General features: G+C 46.7%; 1 protein-coding gene across 2 annotated transcripts in view; it reads right to left on the bottom strand.

Moving 5' to 3' along the window:
* Positions 1-203: 203 nt before the first annotated feature.
* The window catches only part of CD151 (CD151 molecule (Raph blood group)), a 33,758-nt gene continuing 14,354 nt past the window's right edge, over positions 204-19,607 (bottom strand). For both annotated transcript variants that reach the window (XM_027904636.1, XM_027904635.1), the window contains exons 3-9: positions 14,406-14,509; positions 13,423-13,614; positions 9,087-9,161; positions 6,500-6,604; positions 5,481-5,636; positions 3,124-3,210; positions 204-2,332 (exon numbers count right to left, since the gene is read on the bottom strand). In XM_027904636.1, coding sequence (XP_027760437.1) covers positions 2,273-2,332; positions 3,124-3,210; positions 5,481-5,636; positions 6,500-6,604; positions 9,087-9,161; positions 13,423-13,614; positions 14,406-14,489 — 759 coding nt within the window. In that variant the 5' untranslated portion in view covers positions 14,490-14,509 and the 3' untranslated portion in view covers positions 204-2,272. The remainder of the gene's footprint in view (positions 2,333-3,123; positions 3,211-5,480; positions 5,637-6,499; positions 6,605-9,086; positions 9,162-13,422; positions 13,615-14,405; positions 14,510-19,607) is intronic.

Raw genomic sequence — 19,607 nt, 5'->3', positions numbered from 1 at the left:
TGCAGCACCCCACGGCAGCACATCATAAGCGGGCTGGCAAGGTCAGGGATGTGGAGCAGGTTCTCCCCCAGCTTCCTTCCCAGGCTGGTCCCTCAGACTGGCTTCTTCTCCAGAAGCTCACACCTCGGCAGCAGGATCTGAGCCATCCATAGAACCCACCTGGCATATGGTACCCGTTCAATTTTGCTCCACAAAGTCAGTACAGAACCTTAAGCTTTATTTTTCTATTGGCCAGCAACTTAAACTGGGTTAAAAAAAAATCCAAAAGCAATGAATATTGTTACACAGAGAAAAAGTATAAAACAACTCAGTGTACAAAAGCCAAGTTACTGTTCATATCTCATTCTTCCTGGCCTCTCCCAACCCTGTACAATGTTTGAAGGGAAGGGGCAAAGGCAGCTATGAAGATATGCTTAAGAAACTAGAAATATTGCTTCAAGCAACATGCTCAATATTTTCCTCTTAGTTAGTAGTCAATACTTGTAAAGGAACTTTACTATAAAACAAGAAATAATTTAGAGATTTCTCCTTTAGATCATTACACAATAATTTAGATTTCTTTCCTCTCTTTCCTACTGCTGTGGAACCAAGGGTGCACCTCAGTTCCTCCACCTCTCTTTCTGCATTAGTCAAGGATTATTTCTTGGGGCTGATGATGAGGGAGTTTCAGATTGACCTGCTCTGAATTTTAGCATGTCACCCTTTAGCGCCAGTCCAAGATTTCTGCTCTGTGAACCAAAAACCCCACAATGCTGCAAGACCCATTAGTGGTCTGGATGATTTTGCTTGTGTTGGCTGGCTGCTGCCAGGGAGAGGGCTCAGCTAGCATCGCTGAAAGCCCAAGAGAGGGAATAAATTTGTTTGTAGAAGTCTGAGCCTGTCTTCACTGCTCAGAAACACTAAAATCCCATGGCCCTTGCTGCTTCATGAGTATATCAGGCAGACCAGGAATGAGGGATGAGAGGCACACAAGATCCCATGAATTCAGGCTGAGAACCTGCTGGCACCAAGTCCATGGCAGCAGTGATGTCTGTGTCCTGTATGTATATAGGATCCCAATGCAGAGATAATATTTAATTAAAATCTATTCCACTGCAGCAAGCAGCCAACCAAACACTACCAATTTACCAAGTGTATTGCGCCAGCTGGTTCAAACTGACTCTCCTGACCTTCTCAGCAGCAACTAGTAAAGCGGGCTTCCAAAAAAAGCCAGAAAACCCTCAGCTGATTAATGAGCTCTTTGGAGGCTGATAAAACATTTGTATATATTCATTCCCTGCCCACGGGAAACAAGCCTCAAGGTTTTAATACGAAAAATCAAGCCAAGGGCATCTCTCTATATGTATAGTAACAGATGAAGAAGGTATTTCCCCTAACTGAACAGGCCAAAGATATGCCAGCCCCACAAACAGATCAGCTCTTCACCAAACCTCAGCAGGGGATAGGTAGGAGGAAGAGTGTTCTCACTCATGCTAGAAGCCACTCAATAAAACAAACAGAATTAGAAAGCAGTCCATTATCTTTGCATCGGAATTGGTAGGAAGAAGAAGGCCTCTTGTGGCTCCTAATGGCACTGTGTTGGGGGAAGCTTCAAGGAAGAGGAAGTGCTGAGAAACTGTAAGGCACCCACATCTTGGCAACATGAGAGTCACCACCAGATTTCAGCCGCACCAAGTTGTGCTCCCAGTCAGCAGGACAAGTAGCTCCTGCCCCAGTCAGCCAGGCAGGCATCCTCTCAGGTGGAAAACAACTGTGTTAGGATGTTGGTGCACTCTTGGGAAGAGGGAGAGAAATCTTCCATGCACGAGAAACTCAGCTTTGGCTCCAGCTCAGCACAGAAACATCATCTGTCCTCAGTGTCAATGCCCAGTGCTGCTGAGCCACTTCTCAGAAAGCAGACCGTGATTCTTGTACAGCATCCTGATAGCTTCACGTTGTCTCAGAAAAAGCCTCAAGAGAAGTGGCCTTGCATAAATCTTGCTTCATAGTTATATCAAGGGACTGTGTTGCTAAAGCTTCTAGCAGGGGACCCACAGCTCTTTTGTTTCTTGACACGGAGGAGGACCCGCTGAGCTCCCGGCTGCCTTGTACACAACGAGGAGGGTGACTTTCCCCCAGAGGGGCAGGTAAGGCTGTGCATGGTTCTGAAGGCATTTAATTATAGAGCCAAGTCCTCAGGTTACAGACACTTTGGTGGTGGTGATGGAGAGTGGTCAGGTTGGCAGGTGCTAAGGGAAGTGGCAGAAGGGGAGCAACAGAGCTCCCACAGCTATTAATATGGTTCTGACTTTAAACTCTTGTACAAGCAGCAGGTGAAAATCATCCCAAAGATCTACAGAGTGTAAAGAGAAGAGAGAAATACATGAAAAAAGAGAATGGATGCAATGGAGGCAACCACTTGCAAACTAGCAGTCTGGACCCACACTGGAGTGGCAACCAGCTCCCGCCTGGGGATACCACACTCCAGCTTGCAATAAGCAGCAGGAGAGAACATAATCTGGCTAATCCTTGTAATTAACCACTAGTAGCTTCCTGGGGTGTAATTTGGCTGCTTTCCAGAAGAAAGGAGAAGATGAGGAACTCCCAGACACATCTGCAGCAGGAAAAAAAAAATATTCTGTGCTCCTGCCTCTAAAATGAGAGCGGCAGGCACCCATATCCTGTTGTTTTATTCATCACCCTCTCCAAAATAATGGCAGACCCACACGGCTGCTATTCAACATGACACAGCTGAGGGAGAAATTCTGGATGATTTAAGATAATGCTGAGGGGTAGGAAGGCCCCTCCGGTGGAGCGGCCCCCCAGCTGGGCGGGCAGTGACGGCACACGGACACACGAGGGCTCCCTCGGGCCGCGGAGCCGCCACCACGGCCCCTCCCGTGGCCCTGGGGCACAACTGTCCCCCTGGCCCTGCTGGACACACACCGTCACCTGCAGGGAGTTGACCGCACTGGCAGAAAAGGCTTTGGAGCTGGTGAATCCTCCGGTCCCCGGAGTACCTGACAACTTCTCCCTGCCAGGCAGGGAAGGGCAATACACTGCCAGACTTTTTTTCCATCCCTCGGTTCAGGGGTTTCTTTAACTTCTGCCCAGCACCCCCGAAACTCCACCCAGCCCCTTTACCTGCACACAAGCAATGCTGATCCCCACCGCCCCGATAATTTTCAGATGCTCTTGAATGAAGTTTTCCAGCTTGGTAATGCAACCGCTCTGCAGGGTGAAAGGAGGGACATGGAAAGTCAGCTTCATTTTAACCTCTTGTTTAATTTAATCCCATGGTTGTGACCCTTGAAAGCAACGTTATAGAAGGTGGTGTCTGTGAGCAACCTCTTCCTCCAGTACCACTGGAAAAGCGATGCAGATGATGTGAACTGCATCGTGTTTTGTATTGCTTTGGACCAGCCAGCTCAAGAACCACTGAACAAACCTGAGGTGGCTGCTGGCTAGGCAGGAGAAACGCAGAAGAACCTGCCACATCAGACAGAGCGTGCCACTCTTCTCTCAGATAAGTGGAGAAAGATTCCCTCACTCACTGCCTAGCACATGCCTGGGGAAGATATTTACTCCTGTCAGGCCAAAAGGCCAAAGAAACAGTGCTGAGTGGATGCAGTACAAGAACACTAAAATAACAGAAAGCTTTTAAGGGGAAGTCCTTCCCACTGCTATTTATGACAGCAGCAAGTTTTGGTGTGAACCTGGAAAGCCAGGCTCCGGCTGCCTCTGTCTTGCAACAGCATCCCTGGCTGGAGTCATGACCTCTCCTTCCCTGTTTCAGGCCCAAGTTTTTATTGTCAGAAGGCAAAATTAAATCAGTAAGACCATTCTCTGTTGCTTTGTTTGTTTTGTTTTTTTTTTCTTTAACTAATTAACTCTTGAGGCAGGTTTTTGCTGGTAACATCAGGGGTATTTACTGTGTAGGCTACAGTAGTGCCCCAAGGATGCTGGGAGCCCTCTTGCCCCAGGAGTTTACAGTGAACACACTTATACATATGCAGGCAGGAGGAAGGAATGAGCACACAGCCCTCCAGGGAGGGTTGGCAAAGGCCTCATTTTTCCCAGCATTAGATTTTGTAGTCAGACCCAGCTGCCTTGATATGAAGCAGATACTCTTTTTCCCTATCTGACCCTTTTCTAGGTTTTCCTTCCCCAAAGCCACTTAAGTACTTTGTGAACTCTAAGACTTCATATCATGATATGCAGCATCTGTCTGTGGATCCAAATCCGTCCTTTCAGCTTGTTCTTCTTTACAGCAATCCCAAAACATCAGGCAGCCTACAGAGCCTCTCTTAATGCAGCTGTGCAGCTGCCTCCAGCTTCACCCAGCACAGGGAGAGGATGGGAATTGCCAGCCCTGTGCTTCAAATGGTTGTTAGGTTTCCACTCTCAGGAACACCTCATCAGCTCATGGATACTTCCTGCACTGCTTCCTCATGGGGTCTTGCCCAAAAGGCAAACCTTATGGGAAAGCCTTCTTCCTGAAGTGCAAAACCCAGCCACGCAGCTGGACATATGAGGGGCTTTGGTAGATCAGAAAGACTGGATTCATCTCCCTATTCATGCCACAGAAATAGACGGTTGGCTTCCTTTGAGCTGCTTGAGTTTCTTGGCTTAATGCAGATGTTATTCATGTTTTCTTTTCCAAGTCCTGCTCAAAACACATACTGTGAAAAAGAAATACCTGCTCTGAAGCGGCCCCCTTTCCACCAACAGCCCTCCTTAACTGTCAGAGGGACAGGAATGAGGAAAAAGCTCGAGTTGCTGCTCTCCAGGCTGATAAAGCCAGCCAAGGTGCTGGCCACACTGATGAGAAAAAGGTCTATGCTGCCCCACAGAGAGCATCACAGTGAGCAAGTTTAAGCCAGGCAACAGGACTGGAGGGTGCCAAAATAAATGCAAGAATTTTCGCTAGTCTTACACAAACTGGATGAATAAATGGTCTGAGAGTCACATGTTTACTTACTCAGCTAGATTAGGATTCAATTTGCTTCCAGACAAGTCCCTATATCTTGACTCTAGCTACTTTTCAGGACAACCTGCAGCCCACTGGAAATGCCCTAATTTGTCTGCTACAGGGCCCTCTTTCTTCTCCATATGCTGTAGATCAAATCCCATCTCAATCAAGAACTAAAAGTATCTCCATTTACATCTCAGTGGGTAATTCCAACCACAGGAAGCTATGTCAAATGTAGGACTTGCATCCCAAGTCTCCTTCCAGAACCAACAACCTCTCCCCCTTCCCCCCTTATTAATGTACTCAGAGGTAACAAATGTAATTTAGTATTTCTCTCTATACCTACATATAAATTAATAGCCTAAATGACTGAATGCTCAGCTAAACATACGAATTCTGCTTTCTAAGGCATGCTACTGACTTTGAAGCCTGCTGATACACCTTGCATTAATAACCCACCACCCTCACTCCCTGCCCACCTCCTTTAGATACTTTGTGACAGGTGGTTCTGAAGGCCTTTTCTCTTTACCTCCTTGTAGATGTTGGAAGGATGGTCTCTTCGCCCACACAGGTCAGTTATCGTCTTACAGCAGCTGTCTGGGACTTTCCGCCCGTTGGCCTCTGAAGATTTGATCCACAGGCTGTCAGCCCAGTCCGTGTGGTTATTGCTCCCACAGCACTTGAACTGTACACACAGAGAGCAAAGCCTGAGCCTTCAGCACTGCAACCTCCTTCTCCCTCCAGCCTCCCACACCGAGTCCTGCACTTCACCCTCCTTTGCAAAGACTTCAGCTATCTCATGGGTTTGGGTTTTTTTTGGTTACTATAATTATTAGTGACTTTTGTGTTAAGAGTCCCCCAGATGGTCATTAAATATCAGGTTCATCTATCCTTCAGCAGCTGTGACTGCTGGTTACTGCTGGGATGAGCTGTAATCAGAGTGCACCTGCAGCTGCCTCAGCTCTTAATCACTGGAGAGTGTTAATGATGGCAACAGGGCAAGTTTAATTACCAGTTACTATCACAAATGCACCTGCTATGGCAGTGTGTGTATAGCAACGCTCGTGCTTTCAAAGTGCCTTTGAACAAAGGCCCTTTCTGTGGGAAAACCTGTCAGAACTGTGGCAGCCCCAACCTGAACCACCCCTGAGCCAGGCACAGTGAGCAACAGTAGTGGAGAGCTCTTCTTTCATTACACCTTCCTCTCTAGGGTACTGAGAAGTTTAATGAAAAATGTCAGCAATTTCTCCAAAGCTTTGAACTGGGAAGTAGACACAGCTGTCAGAGTGACTTGGCAGCTCCAGTTCACTGGGAGCAGCTGAGATGTTTCCCCAGTGCTACTGCAGTTCATTGATCACATCATGCAATTGTGCCAGTGGCATGGCTCAGGCCCTGCACCTCACCCAATCTTGCCTTGAACCAGGACAAGCCCATGCACTCGGCATACAGAAGAAATACCTGAGGGTTGGATGTCAAGAGATGCCTTTCGTGTGCTTGGTTTTAAGCCCTGCAATTGCATTAGTTCTCTTTGCCTGCAGAGATACTTACCTCCTGCTGCAGTTTGTCTACAGCACTGGTAACACTCTCTTCTCCCTCCTTCCGGTACTTCTGGGTCATGGTGTTCTTCAAGTTTTGCTTCAGCTCCATGCTCAGCTGAATGGAAGAGACAAGTGGGATAAAATCACTAGGCAAACTCACTCCTTGGAGTAACCCAGGGCTCTGCATGTTTTATTGCCTTTGCTCCAAGAGGAGAGCAGAGAGCCCAGTGGAAGCTACAGCTTCCTTCAAGATAATCCTCCAAGGTCGGGCTGGACAGGCTTATTTCCAAATGATTACAGATCTTGCCTCTGTTTTAATAACTGGAAGGAGGTGCTTTGGGACCAAATTTCAACCCCTGTTGCACATCCCCATATGGCTCCTCACCCCGAATACGTAAGATTGCCAAGACATGCCTGCAACAAAAGGGAATATAAAACTGTGCCTGCTTAAACATGAATATGCCTGTGACACCACATGTAGTCTTCTTCCTCTAAGCCTCTGAAAAATATTAAAACCCAAGTCACTCTGTCCAGGAGGAAGAAGAAATCAGAGTCCCTGGCATCCTGGACTGAAGCCAGAGAGTTTGAATACTTCTTGTATCAGCTTCAAAAAGGATGTCATAGGAGGGAATTAAGTGTGTGATTGCATAAGTACTGCAAGGCCTTTCTTGATAATAGAGAGATGAAGCCTGATTTTGCAAGAGCAGAATTTCTGAAAGCATCATCATAAACCACTGGCATGTTCAGGTGATTGGATTCAAACATTTATTCCTGGGGAGACTCTTTTAATCTAGCTGAATTGTTCTCACCCACCCAGACGTCAGCCATAAAGTGCCAAAGAGCTGCATCTTCTTTTTTTCTTTTTGGTCATCCTGGTTCATGCAGCAACACTGCTTTAGTCCAACACCTTTGTTATTCCAACTTTCCTATACCAATAAACGTCAGTATGCTTTTTAGATGGGGTCAATGAATGAAACAGGTGAGCAGCACCTTTTATTCCACACAATAAGTAGTAGATGAAAGGGCAAACATCCGTTTGTGCCAAACTGCACAAAATACAATCTGGAGTTTATTCTCCTTTTGAAACACTGTTTCTTCCAACCCCATGTGTCAGATGGGGACAACACCTATCTCACAGAGCTGATATGAGGCCTTGTTCACTAATATTTGCAAAATGCTTGGAGATCCTGGGCGGGGAAGCTCTATGGAAATGCAAAGGGCTTAGCATAACAGCAAGAAAGGAAACAGTTCAGCAACTGGAAGGCAAAGGCAAATAAAGGAGAGAGTCCATTAACAGAATTATTACTTGGGAGAAAAGCAGTTACCTGCAGGCTCACGGGGAAAAACTGCAGCATGAAACAGAGATAACAAAAGAACCAGTTTAGACAGACACACGCAAGAAGCCTTAAACACCAAAGCGAGGGCTGAAATAAAACAGCGGCACACAGTGCAAGCACCCTGCAACCAAGAGAGAAGGGGGATTTATCAGCCAGAGGGCAGTTATTGATCAAAGACACACTCAGGTGACCTAAAGCACTCAAGGGTACAGTTCCAAACATGCTGTCCCTTATTTCAATCTAGGGATCAGCTCCTCTTCATCCGCTGTCACATGTGAACCTCATGCCTTTGCACAGATGGATGGACAGACCCTGGCTTCCCGCCATGCCTGCCAGGATTGATCTTTTCCTGTTAAATATGCACACTCCTACCCCTAGATCCCTCCTGGGCAGGAGCCAGCACAGTTCTTTGGCTCCTCACAAACCACCAGTGCCCATCTTAGCAAGGCAAAGCACAGAAGGCCCAAAAGAAAAAGGAATGGCAAGGAATCCTGGCAGTGAAGTCAACAAGATGGGAAGTTCAGCTGCTTTTCAGACAGCCACTTGATAACAATTCTAATTTGCCATTTCCAATCAATTTCCAGACATAAGAGCAACTTCACAGGCTGTTTGTGCCTTGGTGGTTAAACGCCCTTTAAAAACAAAGTGATTACTTCAGCCTCTGCTCTCAGCAACTGCAGAAAGTGCCAGGCTACACCTGCAGCTGTCGGGAGCCTGTGCTCTTTCTCCAGACCCTCAGCTGGGCTTAAGCTGGGTTAAGTAAAGCTCTCAAGAACTTCTTGACCTGAAAGGACCTCTCAGCTGGACAACACTTTGCCAGTTCAAAGCATGGCAGGTAGCTTGCTGGATGCAGCAGGAACTGTTCCTATCTCCTGAACATATCAAGTGGCACTAATGTGATTTCAGGTGTTTGCATTACACCTTGAATGGCGTCAGGAGAGTTCCTAGATTTACGCAGCCCCAAAAATTGTCTTCTACAAGCATCTGCAGAAAAGCAGCAGACAAAGGTGCACCACAGAAAGGAGCTGAGCAACAAGGCTAAGCAGCCTCCCTGGAGTAACCACCACCACTCTGTATAAACCAGTAAATAATCCAAGGTCTTCTGTTTGGGGAGGGAAGTGAGCACTGACGTGTGAAAAGGTGAACCACAACCACACCTAGGTCCCAAACCTCCAAGGCCAATTTTGGCTGGAGAAATGGGATGATAAGGAGCTGTTCTCCCTCCCTCATTTGAGTCTTTAAGGTCTACTGTCCACGCACCTGCTGGTAGTAGATATAGGCCAGGATTCCAGCAATGATCTCCAGGAGAAAGATGCACAGCAGCAATATGAAGTACTGTAAAATAATGGGAAAAGCAGGACATTAGAACAGAATGTAAGGAGATGCTGTGAGACAGCTTTTCATTAGCTGGTAAAATGCCTGACTACCTTCATCCATCTTTCTTCAGCAGTGTTCAAAGGCAAGGGCTGGGATTCAGTCCTTGACAGGGTAGGAAAGGAACAATCCCACAGGTTAAAAAAACCACCAAACCACAGGATAATTGAAGACAAGCAGGAGCAAGTGTGAGTTTAACTCCAAGAGCCAGAGGGATATAGAGAATGGAAAAGTGCAGGCAACTGAGATAATATCACTGTACAAAAGAAAGTGGTTGCCGGATAACGTGATGACTACACTCAGTATCATAGAAAACATCTAATTCTGACATCAATACACTCAGTATCATAGAAAACATCTAATTCTGACATCAATACAAAAAAAAAACAACTTTTGCTTGTTTTGATACACAGCAGAGCAGCTAAGCATAAAGCATAGATTATTGTTCCCAGTGACTCCTGTGGGACTCAGCCAGAGGCTGAGGGGACAATATCATGTGGACAATGTCATATGGACAATGCAGAAAACTGTTTGGGAGGCCTATTCCTATACACAGGTAGGGAAGCCAAACCCATGAGGATTATTCTAGATTAAAAGGACAAAGTAGGCCTGAAGACACAGGGTGATGTGGCCACTACCTCCTTAGGGTCAAAGACAGATTTTCAGCGAAAATCCCTATCTTAATAAACAGCCCCTGCCTCTGGTCAGCAATGAACAGTCTCTTTACAGATCCAGGCTCTTCTATGACTGCTATTAAATTCATCTTTCTGTAGATAAAGCTGAACAGACACCAGTTCCAGCTATAACAAGAACCTCACACTAAGTCCCTGGAAGAGCTGATCTCCCCAGGACAGAACAAGGAAATTATCACCTATTTTCTGTTTTATCCCTGAAAGGTCTGTTGTCAAGATATGAAGTGAATGGCTCTCTAAAAATGTCACTAGACATCAAGCCATCTCTCCCTTCTCAAAGGACAGTGAAGGCCTGGACACAGCAAGGTGACCTACACAGCAAAGATGCCTTTGATTGTATGAGGTTTAGAATCCCACTGTGCACTCTTTTCTCCAGGTGTTTCCAAGCCCATTTTGCAGGAGTAAAATTACAAAAACACTCAGGCTTCCTCTTTCACCCTGTTGGGATTCAGCAGCTGCAAAGGACTGACAGCTGGGTTTTATCTGCAGACCCGGCTTTAATCTGAGCACACAATCTCAGTCTTTCACTCCCCAGCCCCGCTCTCCCCCGATGATCACTGACCATCTCTGCAGCCTGTACAAGGTACCCATTCATACCAGCAGAATGAGTCACCCAGAGGGGAGCAGGATAGCTAAAGGCTGGTCCCAACACTCACAGGAGGCTGAAGGGGGCAGGAAATGGTTGGCATGCCTTGACAGAATGCTGGCTCTTTTTGCTGGGACCTAGTTATGTTAACTGCTTTGACATCATCTCTCTGCCAAGAAGGAGGCAGGAGCATGGCAGAATGCTGAGAACAACCGATGAACACGAAAGCTTATTTATTCCTCCCTGTTCTGTGTAATGTCAGAGACATTAGGTAGAGCTGAAGCTGTGTCACCACACAGCAGACCTTAAAAAATTTGAGTCACAAGGCCCTTGTAAAACCTTGTGAGGGAGGTTAGTGCATCTACCACGCATGAATCCAACCTGTCTCTGCTGATTCACTCCAACATTATCCTTATCTCAGTGTCATTGTTCCCTGAAGGCCACCTCCAAGTATCATGCTGATATAGGGGGGCAGCAGCTTTCACTATGGACACATGCAGAGTACAGGGCTGCTCTCCCTCCTCTTCATCCATAGCTAAAGGGCTTTCTCAGAGGTCTGTTATGGGAGCAGTAGGCCAGCTCTGGCATGGAACTGTAGGGACATGCCCTACTTGCTTCCCAAGTCAGAAATGTGTGATCACCCAAAGTCTTGCAGCAGACACATGCCTGGACCTGGGTGAACTCTGGGCAGAATTTACTCTTACCCTGGCTCTAAGCCAGAGTCAGAGCTATCTGACGTCTCAAGACCTACAGGGTCCAAATTGCTTCCATCCAGCTTCAAGTGTCTGAACGAAGTACCAAACGTTAGTGTGTTTTCTCTGAATAACCCAAAAAATAGTTCAACACACCAACAATCCAAGTAACTATCTGGAGGCATCTTTCTACTGCCTGAAGAAGAGATATATAGCAACTGTACTACTAAATCAGCAACCTCACTTCAGCGGGAAGGCTCCAAGGTGAAATGCAGCAGGAACAGAATGATAACCCCTGTGTGTTCCCTTCTCCCTGTCCAAGGTAGCTGATGAGAAGAGACAGTGTGAGGGGACAGTCCCTAAGTTCTCTCTTTACATGCAAGGTCTTGTACTTGATGGGTCTTTTCCTGAGACTCCTGCTTGCATCTTGACTGATGTATAACATACTAGTGGTCTTTGTGCTTATAAAGAGCTGGAATGCAGCATCACAGACAGTCAGGCTGCAGTTCCACTGCTGTGCCTGCTCATGGAGCCAGAGAAACTCCACATCTGCTGCCCAAGCCTCAGCACAGAACTTAATTAACAAAGGCAAATAAGCAATGTCATAAAAACAGTAGCACAGCTGTGGGTGGTCAGCAATGAAATACTATGAAAAGCCTTGAAGTGGGTCCATAAAACTTGTAGTTACGTAGAAGGCAACAAAAAAAATTCACAGCTTCCCAAGTCTTCAACAGAAAAACAAACTAAACACCAGATACCCATTTTACAAACAGCACCCAAAGCTGTCAGAAATTGATTTTTAAAGGCACAAAGAAAGCACTGGGGAGAGCAAGGAGTGCCTCTTATACCGCTCCCTCCCACATCTACAGGGGTCTCTTGTACAGAGGGAAATTGGGACCGGCTGGCACAGACCCTGGGGTGACTGAAGCTGTCAGGATTACTGTCTGAGCTCAGAGCTGGCAGAGGCCCCCAGCCAGGCTCACCCAGCCCTGGCAAGTACAGCCCTATCTCAGATTACTCACAGCAACCAAAGCAAAGCACAAGCAAGGAGAGACAATAGGCCTGTCACGACCCGCCACTCTGAAAGGACCAGTGGTGTAAGGAGACAGAGTGACCTGTTGTTCCCAAGAGACAATTATTAGTTTTCTATGGCAGAATAACAAAGAAAACCCCACTGGATTTTCATACGTGGCTTCTGGCTGAGGGAAAAAGACAAAGGGAGATCTCTTTGGCATGGAGAGCAAGCGAAGCAAGGCCAAAACAGTCTGCTGCAGACTAGGAGGCTAATGAACAGCATCAGCAATGCACTCACTGTGTCCCCCTCTAAATTTTATTTGCTCTTCCTGGCCCTACTCTGCCTCTCACAGGGATTCACAGCAGTGGTACAAGCATCAAGCTTGCTCACAACTTCTATTTCTGCTCCTCTATCCAAATAAAAGAGGAGAAATGGGACAGTCAGGTGAACAAGCACTTGTAAAGGAAGGAGCTGGTGAAGAGCTGTCGAAGTATCTTTTTCTGTACTTGTGAAGGCCAAGAGCCATGCATTGTTATTTCGGTCACTGCTCTCACTACTGTAGCCCAGATACCAAAATGGACTGCTGCTGCACTCCAGACTGAAGGGGACATTTGAGAAGGAAGGAGCAAGACAGAAACCTCAGGGCTAGTCAAAAACTTCAGTGTAGGCGTGTGAGCAGGGAGCTCAGGAAGTAACACAGAGAAAGGTGTAAAAGAAGCAGCAGATTATCAAAACAGTATGGCAGGGATTTTTTTGTTGTTGAAGCAAAACTAAAATTTTTTTTTTGCAACTAAAGAAAATATTGGAAACGTTCTGATTTTTGACAGCCAAGTAAAGAAATGTGTTAATCTGGCTCAGACCTACTGTCATTAAAAGCTAGTTTTGCTGCAGGTCTCTCATATTTTCCTCTTCCTTCCCATTTTCCAGAAGAGGATACAGGATGGGCAGGGAAGAAGAAGGAGACAAAAGCCACAAGATTTTGAACAGTTTCAAATATACATTGTTACACAAAGCACAGGTTTTACAGCTCTGCTTTGTACTTTTGAACCACGCAGCACATTCTTTGTGTCGATGAAAGGAAATGCTCTGCAGTAAAACCTGCCCCCCCCAGGACAAGGACAGCACTGCTGTCAGGAGCCGGAGGCCTCCATGGTTTTTGGTCCAGGACAAACAAACAAGGTTGGCGCACAACACAGCCAAGCTGTTCCCCCAAACAAAACTACCAAACAAAACTTACCACTCTCAGCAAATTCCGACGTTCTTTGAAGGTGGCACAGCAACCAAGGATGCCAGTAACCATGACCACCACCCCAGCCACCACCAGAATATAAGCAGTTGCAGAGTATGTGCTGGAGGAGAGCAGGCTGATGTAGTCACTCTTCTCAGCGAGGGTCCAGGTGCCCACTGCCATCACGGCCCCGCCGGCCAGCTGGGAAGGGAGAGAAGCAAGCACATGAAGGGCGTCTGATGCATCAACCTCCTCACCTCCCAGAGCAACTGCACAGGGACACCAGAATGAGTCTCAGCTCCATAAGCTGAGCCAAAGATGATCTATGTTTAAGGACAGTTTAGCGCTAAACTTGGCAGCAAATAAACACAGAGAAACCAACCACAGTGCTAGCAGGCCCCTCTCTCTTTGCAAGCCTTGTGTTTCCAGAGGGTTTTGTGCAGCTTCTAGTAAGCTCAGACAGTTTTTCTTAAAGATCTGACTTGGACACTCCAGTGCTCTGTCCCATGCACCAAAGTAAAACACAGCCCTTTGGCATCAGTAACTTTTCCGGTGGAAAGCGTAACTCTGACAAAGCTCTAGTGTGGACCAACTGCAAGAAGGTGTGTGTTATCCATGCTCTGGCTGTCCCACTTCACTGCCAGGACTGTCTCTGCCATTTTGGGAGGAGGAATGGCAAGATAGTGGAGCCCTCAGGATCCTGGAAAAAGTAAACCAGGTGAAAAAACAAAGTTTATTTTCAGGCTCCGTTATTTTCTATATTTGATAACATGACCTACAAACAACTACAGACAACACTACTACAACCACAACTTCTGCAGCATGGGCAGGCAATCCCAAGGGACACGATTTCACCCCACAGGACAAAAGCTATGTCCTACTGACATCAGCACTTTTTGACAAAGATTTTATCAAGCCCAGGATTTCTGTGCCCCTGACACCAAAATTGCAGTGCCATCTCAGTGTCTCTGAAACAGACTGAAGTTTCTTACCCAGAAAAAGAAGTTGAAGATGAAGAGCAGGTACTTCAGACAGATGGTCCCACATGTTTCCTTCTTTTCTGTATACTCACGCATCTTTCTGGCTCAGAAAGCTCCTGTGGGGAAAAAAAAAAAAAAAAAAAAAAAAAAAAAGGAGAGAGAAGATCTTGAGTCAGTCATTCATCACATCTCTTTTCCCAAAAGGCCATTGTTACTACTCCCCTCCTGCAAGAACTAACACTTTCAACCTTCTGCTGAAGAAAGCCATTCAACTGACTTCAAGGATGCAGGACAGTGCTTGTTTATATAAAGAACTCCCATATCCATTTGGGTGACCTACAACACACAGGACCTTGTACAGTATGAAAGGGAGGCAGAAAGTACCAGCATGCGGTCTTCCTGTCCTGCCTTCATCCTCTGTTCTCCAGAAAATCCAATCTGGCTCCTGACTACCAACTGTAACTGCCATTCTGAAGGCGGCAACAGAAACCTCTGTCTTTGATATCTGCAGAATAACCTGTCTCCAAAGAACATTATTTTCTTACTGGTATTAGTTACAACTCCCTTAAATAGATCCTTCTCCAAGTTTGAGCTATTTTTAAACTTTACAACTGTAACTGGGAATGTACTTGTTATAAGTTCAAATGTCCTATCCTCTTTGAACCCCAGTAGTATGTTGGAGCAATTAATTCTTTTCTTCACTGCTTACTTCTCATGGCCCTTCTCACTGGCTAGCTGCTTCCCAGGGCAGCTGTCCCAGCTCCTAAGAGTAAGAAACATTAACCACTGGCTTCAGCTGATCTGACAGTGTAGAACACCTCTGCATACACAACAAATGGGAGTTTGTTGTGAGTCAGTCCCAGTGTTACAGATCTGCTGCTCTTGAGCAGGTTTCTCAGAAGCAGGTCTGCAGCAAGTGCAGCTCCATGTCACTTCACTGCCTGTTGTTCAGACCTCAGGAGATCTGAATCTCTCAGAAAAAAAAATATTCTCACCACTGCCTGATCAGGTGGACAGGACAAAGGCACTGCCCGGATTATCACTGGCAGCATCACCTGTGTGAGGCAGGATGCAGAAGTGCAACCAAATTCACACCACTTGCATTCAATTAAAAAAATCATCCCTTTCCTCCCCCAGCAGCCAGCAGGGAATGATCATGCAGCCATATCAGAGCACAATGTTTTCCTAAAACAGCAATTTCCCTGGAAGCAGGCAGGCAAACAGCCTCTCCATTTTTCCAGAACCACTGAGTTCACACTTACTTAGATTACAGAACTTTTTTCCACAAGTGGTGTAAGCTTCCTCCAGGGACCCACTGCAGCTGCAACGCAGCCATGCAGTACAGACACTGATCTGTGCTGGTAAAACACCTGACAGCAAAGAAAGTGAGCAACCTGTATGCACAGCCAGGCTGCACATCAGGTGACTGTCATTATTATCTCTGCCACCACACTGCTAAGCTCTGGCTTTAGAGCCAGATGAACCCAGGCCGGGAACAGCAGCTGCCCATTCTGCAGCATCATTTTCTTGTGCTTCATGCCAGCCCACTCCTAAACCCCAGCCAGGCCTGTGCTTTAGAAACTAACAAATGAAGCTACCAGGGAAGGCCAGGGTGAGAACGTGCCAGCAGTCCCACCCATGCCTGCTCCCCCCCCATCACCATTTCACAACAAAACATTTTTCTCTAGAATAACATCTGGCAACAACAGTTGGCAGCAGAAGGCCCTTTCACCAGCAAAGGGAGCAGCTCTGAGATGGTGGCACAGACCAAGGAGAACAACTCTGCAGAGTTATCTTCAGGAGAGATCAGAACCTCCAGCAATGCTCAGATTAATTACCGTGTTGCAGCACAAAAGGGCCCGGGGCGGTGGGAAGGAATGGATGCTGCAGATACTGCATGTACTGAACAGACTTGCAAATTCTTCATGCCAAGACACCCGTGAACACAACATTCATGGAAGGTGACAGATTTACAGCTCCCAAAAGCTTCATTTAGCAACAGAACAAGAATGGCAGCAGCAAGGCAGGCTCCCACAGCCACACATGCCAGCACAACCCAAAGGGTACCTCAGCCCAGACCTGAGACATGCCCTCTGGTAACAGCTCTTTTGCCTACCCCTCCTAATATCAGGGCTGTATACAGAGGAACATGCACTGTAGGTCTGCAGAGACTGACCCTGATTCCTATCAGTGATAGCCAGGGGATAGTAACAAGGCTTACTGTCCTTGGGCTGAATCCTTGACCCAGTTACCCTCTTACTCCCAAGGACTTTAGGAACCTTCCTTCCTTCCTTCCCCTTAGAGTATGTCCCCCGCCAAAAAAAAGGCAACTACAGGTATTTCCACATATTGCCATAGAGCAGATGCTGTGCCCTAGCAAAGGACACTAACTTGTCCCTCCTTCTGATCCAAGAGTGCAGAAATCCCAGTCACAACTGCACCCTTTTCTTGGTAAGGACTGGGCAAACACACAGCTGAGACTGCACCTGCACTCGGGCGACAGCCTGAAATCCCCCCCAAGACTGCAGGTCCTGCTCCACCCAGGGCTATGCACAGACCTTTCAGGCACTTGGCTTTGCTGCTGTCAGAGAATCTGCCTGTTTCCAGAAAGCTGGCATGGAACAGCAGCAGGTTTATAAAGCAGGGTGATTCACCAGGGATGGCAGGCCATGAATCAGAAAGCAATCAGGGCTGTCTCCTGTATAATCTATCCTTCCTAGCCAGGAGCAGAGCTGATGGCACTGGCTGCCTCTGCTTGCTATATGACTCACCCAGCCAGCTATTCAGGGAAACAGCTCTCTCCAGACCCTCTTTTTGGAAGTCATGTGTTTGTGCTCCTCACCTCAGAGTGCCTGCTGCCTCCCATCACCTACCAAGACAGGCTTTAGGGAGATACCCTGGTCTTCAGGGAAAGCAAGTGAGGGCAGGAAACTACAGTGAAATACCTTTCCCAAAGAGCCCAGGCAATGGAGAGGGGAGCCACAATCTCCCTCCCAGGCTTATGGTGACTACAGGCTCTGAACCTCATGGTCCCAAAAAGCACGGAGGTGTTGATCTGTACCACAGCACCCGGCTGAATACGGGGAGGCCTCATCCTGAATTCACTGAAGTAACCAGGGTCTCCTGCCTTCAGTTATCTCGTAACAGACCCTCAGAAGTGATACAAATCACTCTTGAAACCAGACAAGAAGCAGTAACAGTAATTAACACGTTCTATTTTAAAACACTGAGGTAAAGATCTACTCTGAATCACACGGTAATTATGAATGAGCTCTCCAAGGAACAGAAAGTGGCAAGCTCTGCCACAGAGGTGTATTTACAAACACATAAAAACATATCAATTAAACATGAGCTTCATAAGGGGAAGCACTTTGCTAACTGAAAAAGTGGTTAGAAGACTAAAAGCACTTCCATAATGAAGTTCACTTGGTCCAGTCTGACATCAGCAAGCTAAATTTAAGCAAGCAATTGTGGTATACAGGCTATGAAAGTGAATTCACCAGAAACAACAACAGGTTCCTGCTATGCCCACGTGCACTTCAATCTAAGTGATAAGGAGAAATAATCCTCTAAGGAAAACAAAATGCACAAAGCTGGGAAGAGAAAACAAGGACTAACTCAGTGTGACAGAACCTAGAGATGAAAGGGAGGGGTAATAATTTGAAGATTAATTCAAGAAACTGGGAATTGCACAGCTTGAATCCAGCTTTCCACTCTGACACACACTTTGTGCATGGACTTGGGCAAGTCCCTTGGTCTGATCTTTGCCTCTGCTCTTCCCCACTGCAGGACCTTCATCTTCCTCTAAATCCAGTGATGTTATAAGGATCTGCACCGAGAAGCCCTGTTGACAGAGGAATGCCACCTGTGAGGCATGACAGGCTTCAGGTGCCTGGCAAATTAGCAAAAGCCCTACACCAACAAATCTCACTGACTCAAGAGTGCTTTTGCCAACAGACTACTTCAGACAGTGAACTGGAGCTAACTCTTTTGGAATTAGCAAAATCCATACTTATGAGAGGACTGTCTGGCAAAGCAATTTTGGCAACCATTAATGAGGCTTGCTAGTTCCAATACACCAGAGATTGAGAGATGCTAGTAATCTAAAAGTACAAGAGAATGGGGCAACAGTGAAGCATCTACGTGAAGAGCAAGGAGCAAAGGATGATCCACCTATATGAACATCTCAAAAATTAAAAAAAGACAAAAAGTGAGCTCATCCTGCCCTGTCTGAATGCCAGGCACAACCTCCTATAGCTGGATAGGAATATACAGTGCATGACTGCCAGGCAAGGCTGGGACGACTTCAAAAGTGAAACCATTCCATGGTCTGATTTTCTTGGGCTCTCATCCTACTGAGATTGAACCCTTAGGACAAACAGGACAACAGGGAGCTCATCAGAAATCGAGCAGTTTGGCTCCACTTCTGGGTGTTGAGCACCTGGGAACACAAGCACTGCACAAACAGCTGTTTCGTTGTGCTGACCCACCTAAAATTTCAATGGCAGAACTTGCTCTGGGTGTCCCACAGCACCCCAATGTATTTTTATTTGCAGGCCCAAAGGCACATACAGGCACACACCCACATCCCATTGCAGAAAGCACGTGACACACGCGCACACACACACTCCCCTGCTGGCTAGACATTCATTTAGTCATCCCAGACACTGCTTGGTGCATTTGCCTCAACTTGCACAGTAACAGTACTTAATTAAACAGCAAAGAAAGCCAGGCCTGCAGGCACTTTCTGCACAACCTGCCCTAAAGCAGCATCTGACAGATGGGGAAGAAACAATGCCAAAGCAAATTAAATAGCTCCTGGGCCACTAAGAGCATCATTATTTTTAAGTATTGATTTTTGAGTGATAGCAAGAAAATTGGTATCCAACACATCAGTGACATCTACTTCATAGATATCTCGTACGCCAGAAGTTAGAGAACTTCTAACCTCTTTGCCAGTGCACATAAGAAAGACTGGCTGCAGGAAATCCCACTGCACCTACGCTGCTACAAAAGTAGCACCCCATAGGATGCAGCCCCCTACCAGTAGAGCCCCCTAACGCACCCACTGGGTACGCTGCTGGCCTGGAGGGAAACGTTCCACTGGAGCCTGTCTGAGCTGGGCTGACAACTTCAGCAGCCATTAGCAATGCAGATGTCCTCCCTTTGGTATGTGCAGCGCAGGTGTGGGCCAATAACTTTAATCTTCAGCAA

This window comes from Empidonax traillii, unplaced genomic scaffold, assembly GCF_003031625.1.
Source record: "Empidonax traillii isolate 1590-97213 ecotype Southwest subspecies unplaced genomic scaffold, ASM303162v1 scaffold1069:size343330, whole genome shotgun sequence".
NCBI classification, from domain to species: domain Eukaryota; kingdom Metazoa; phylum Chordata; class Aves; order Passeriformes; family Tyrannidae; genus Empidonax; species Empidonax traillii.
This window is presented reverse-complemented; position numbering and strand designations above follow the sequence as displayed.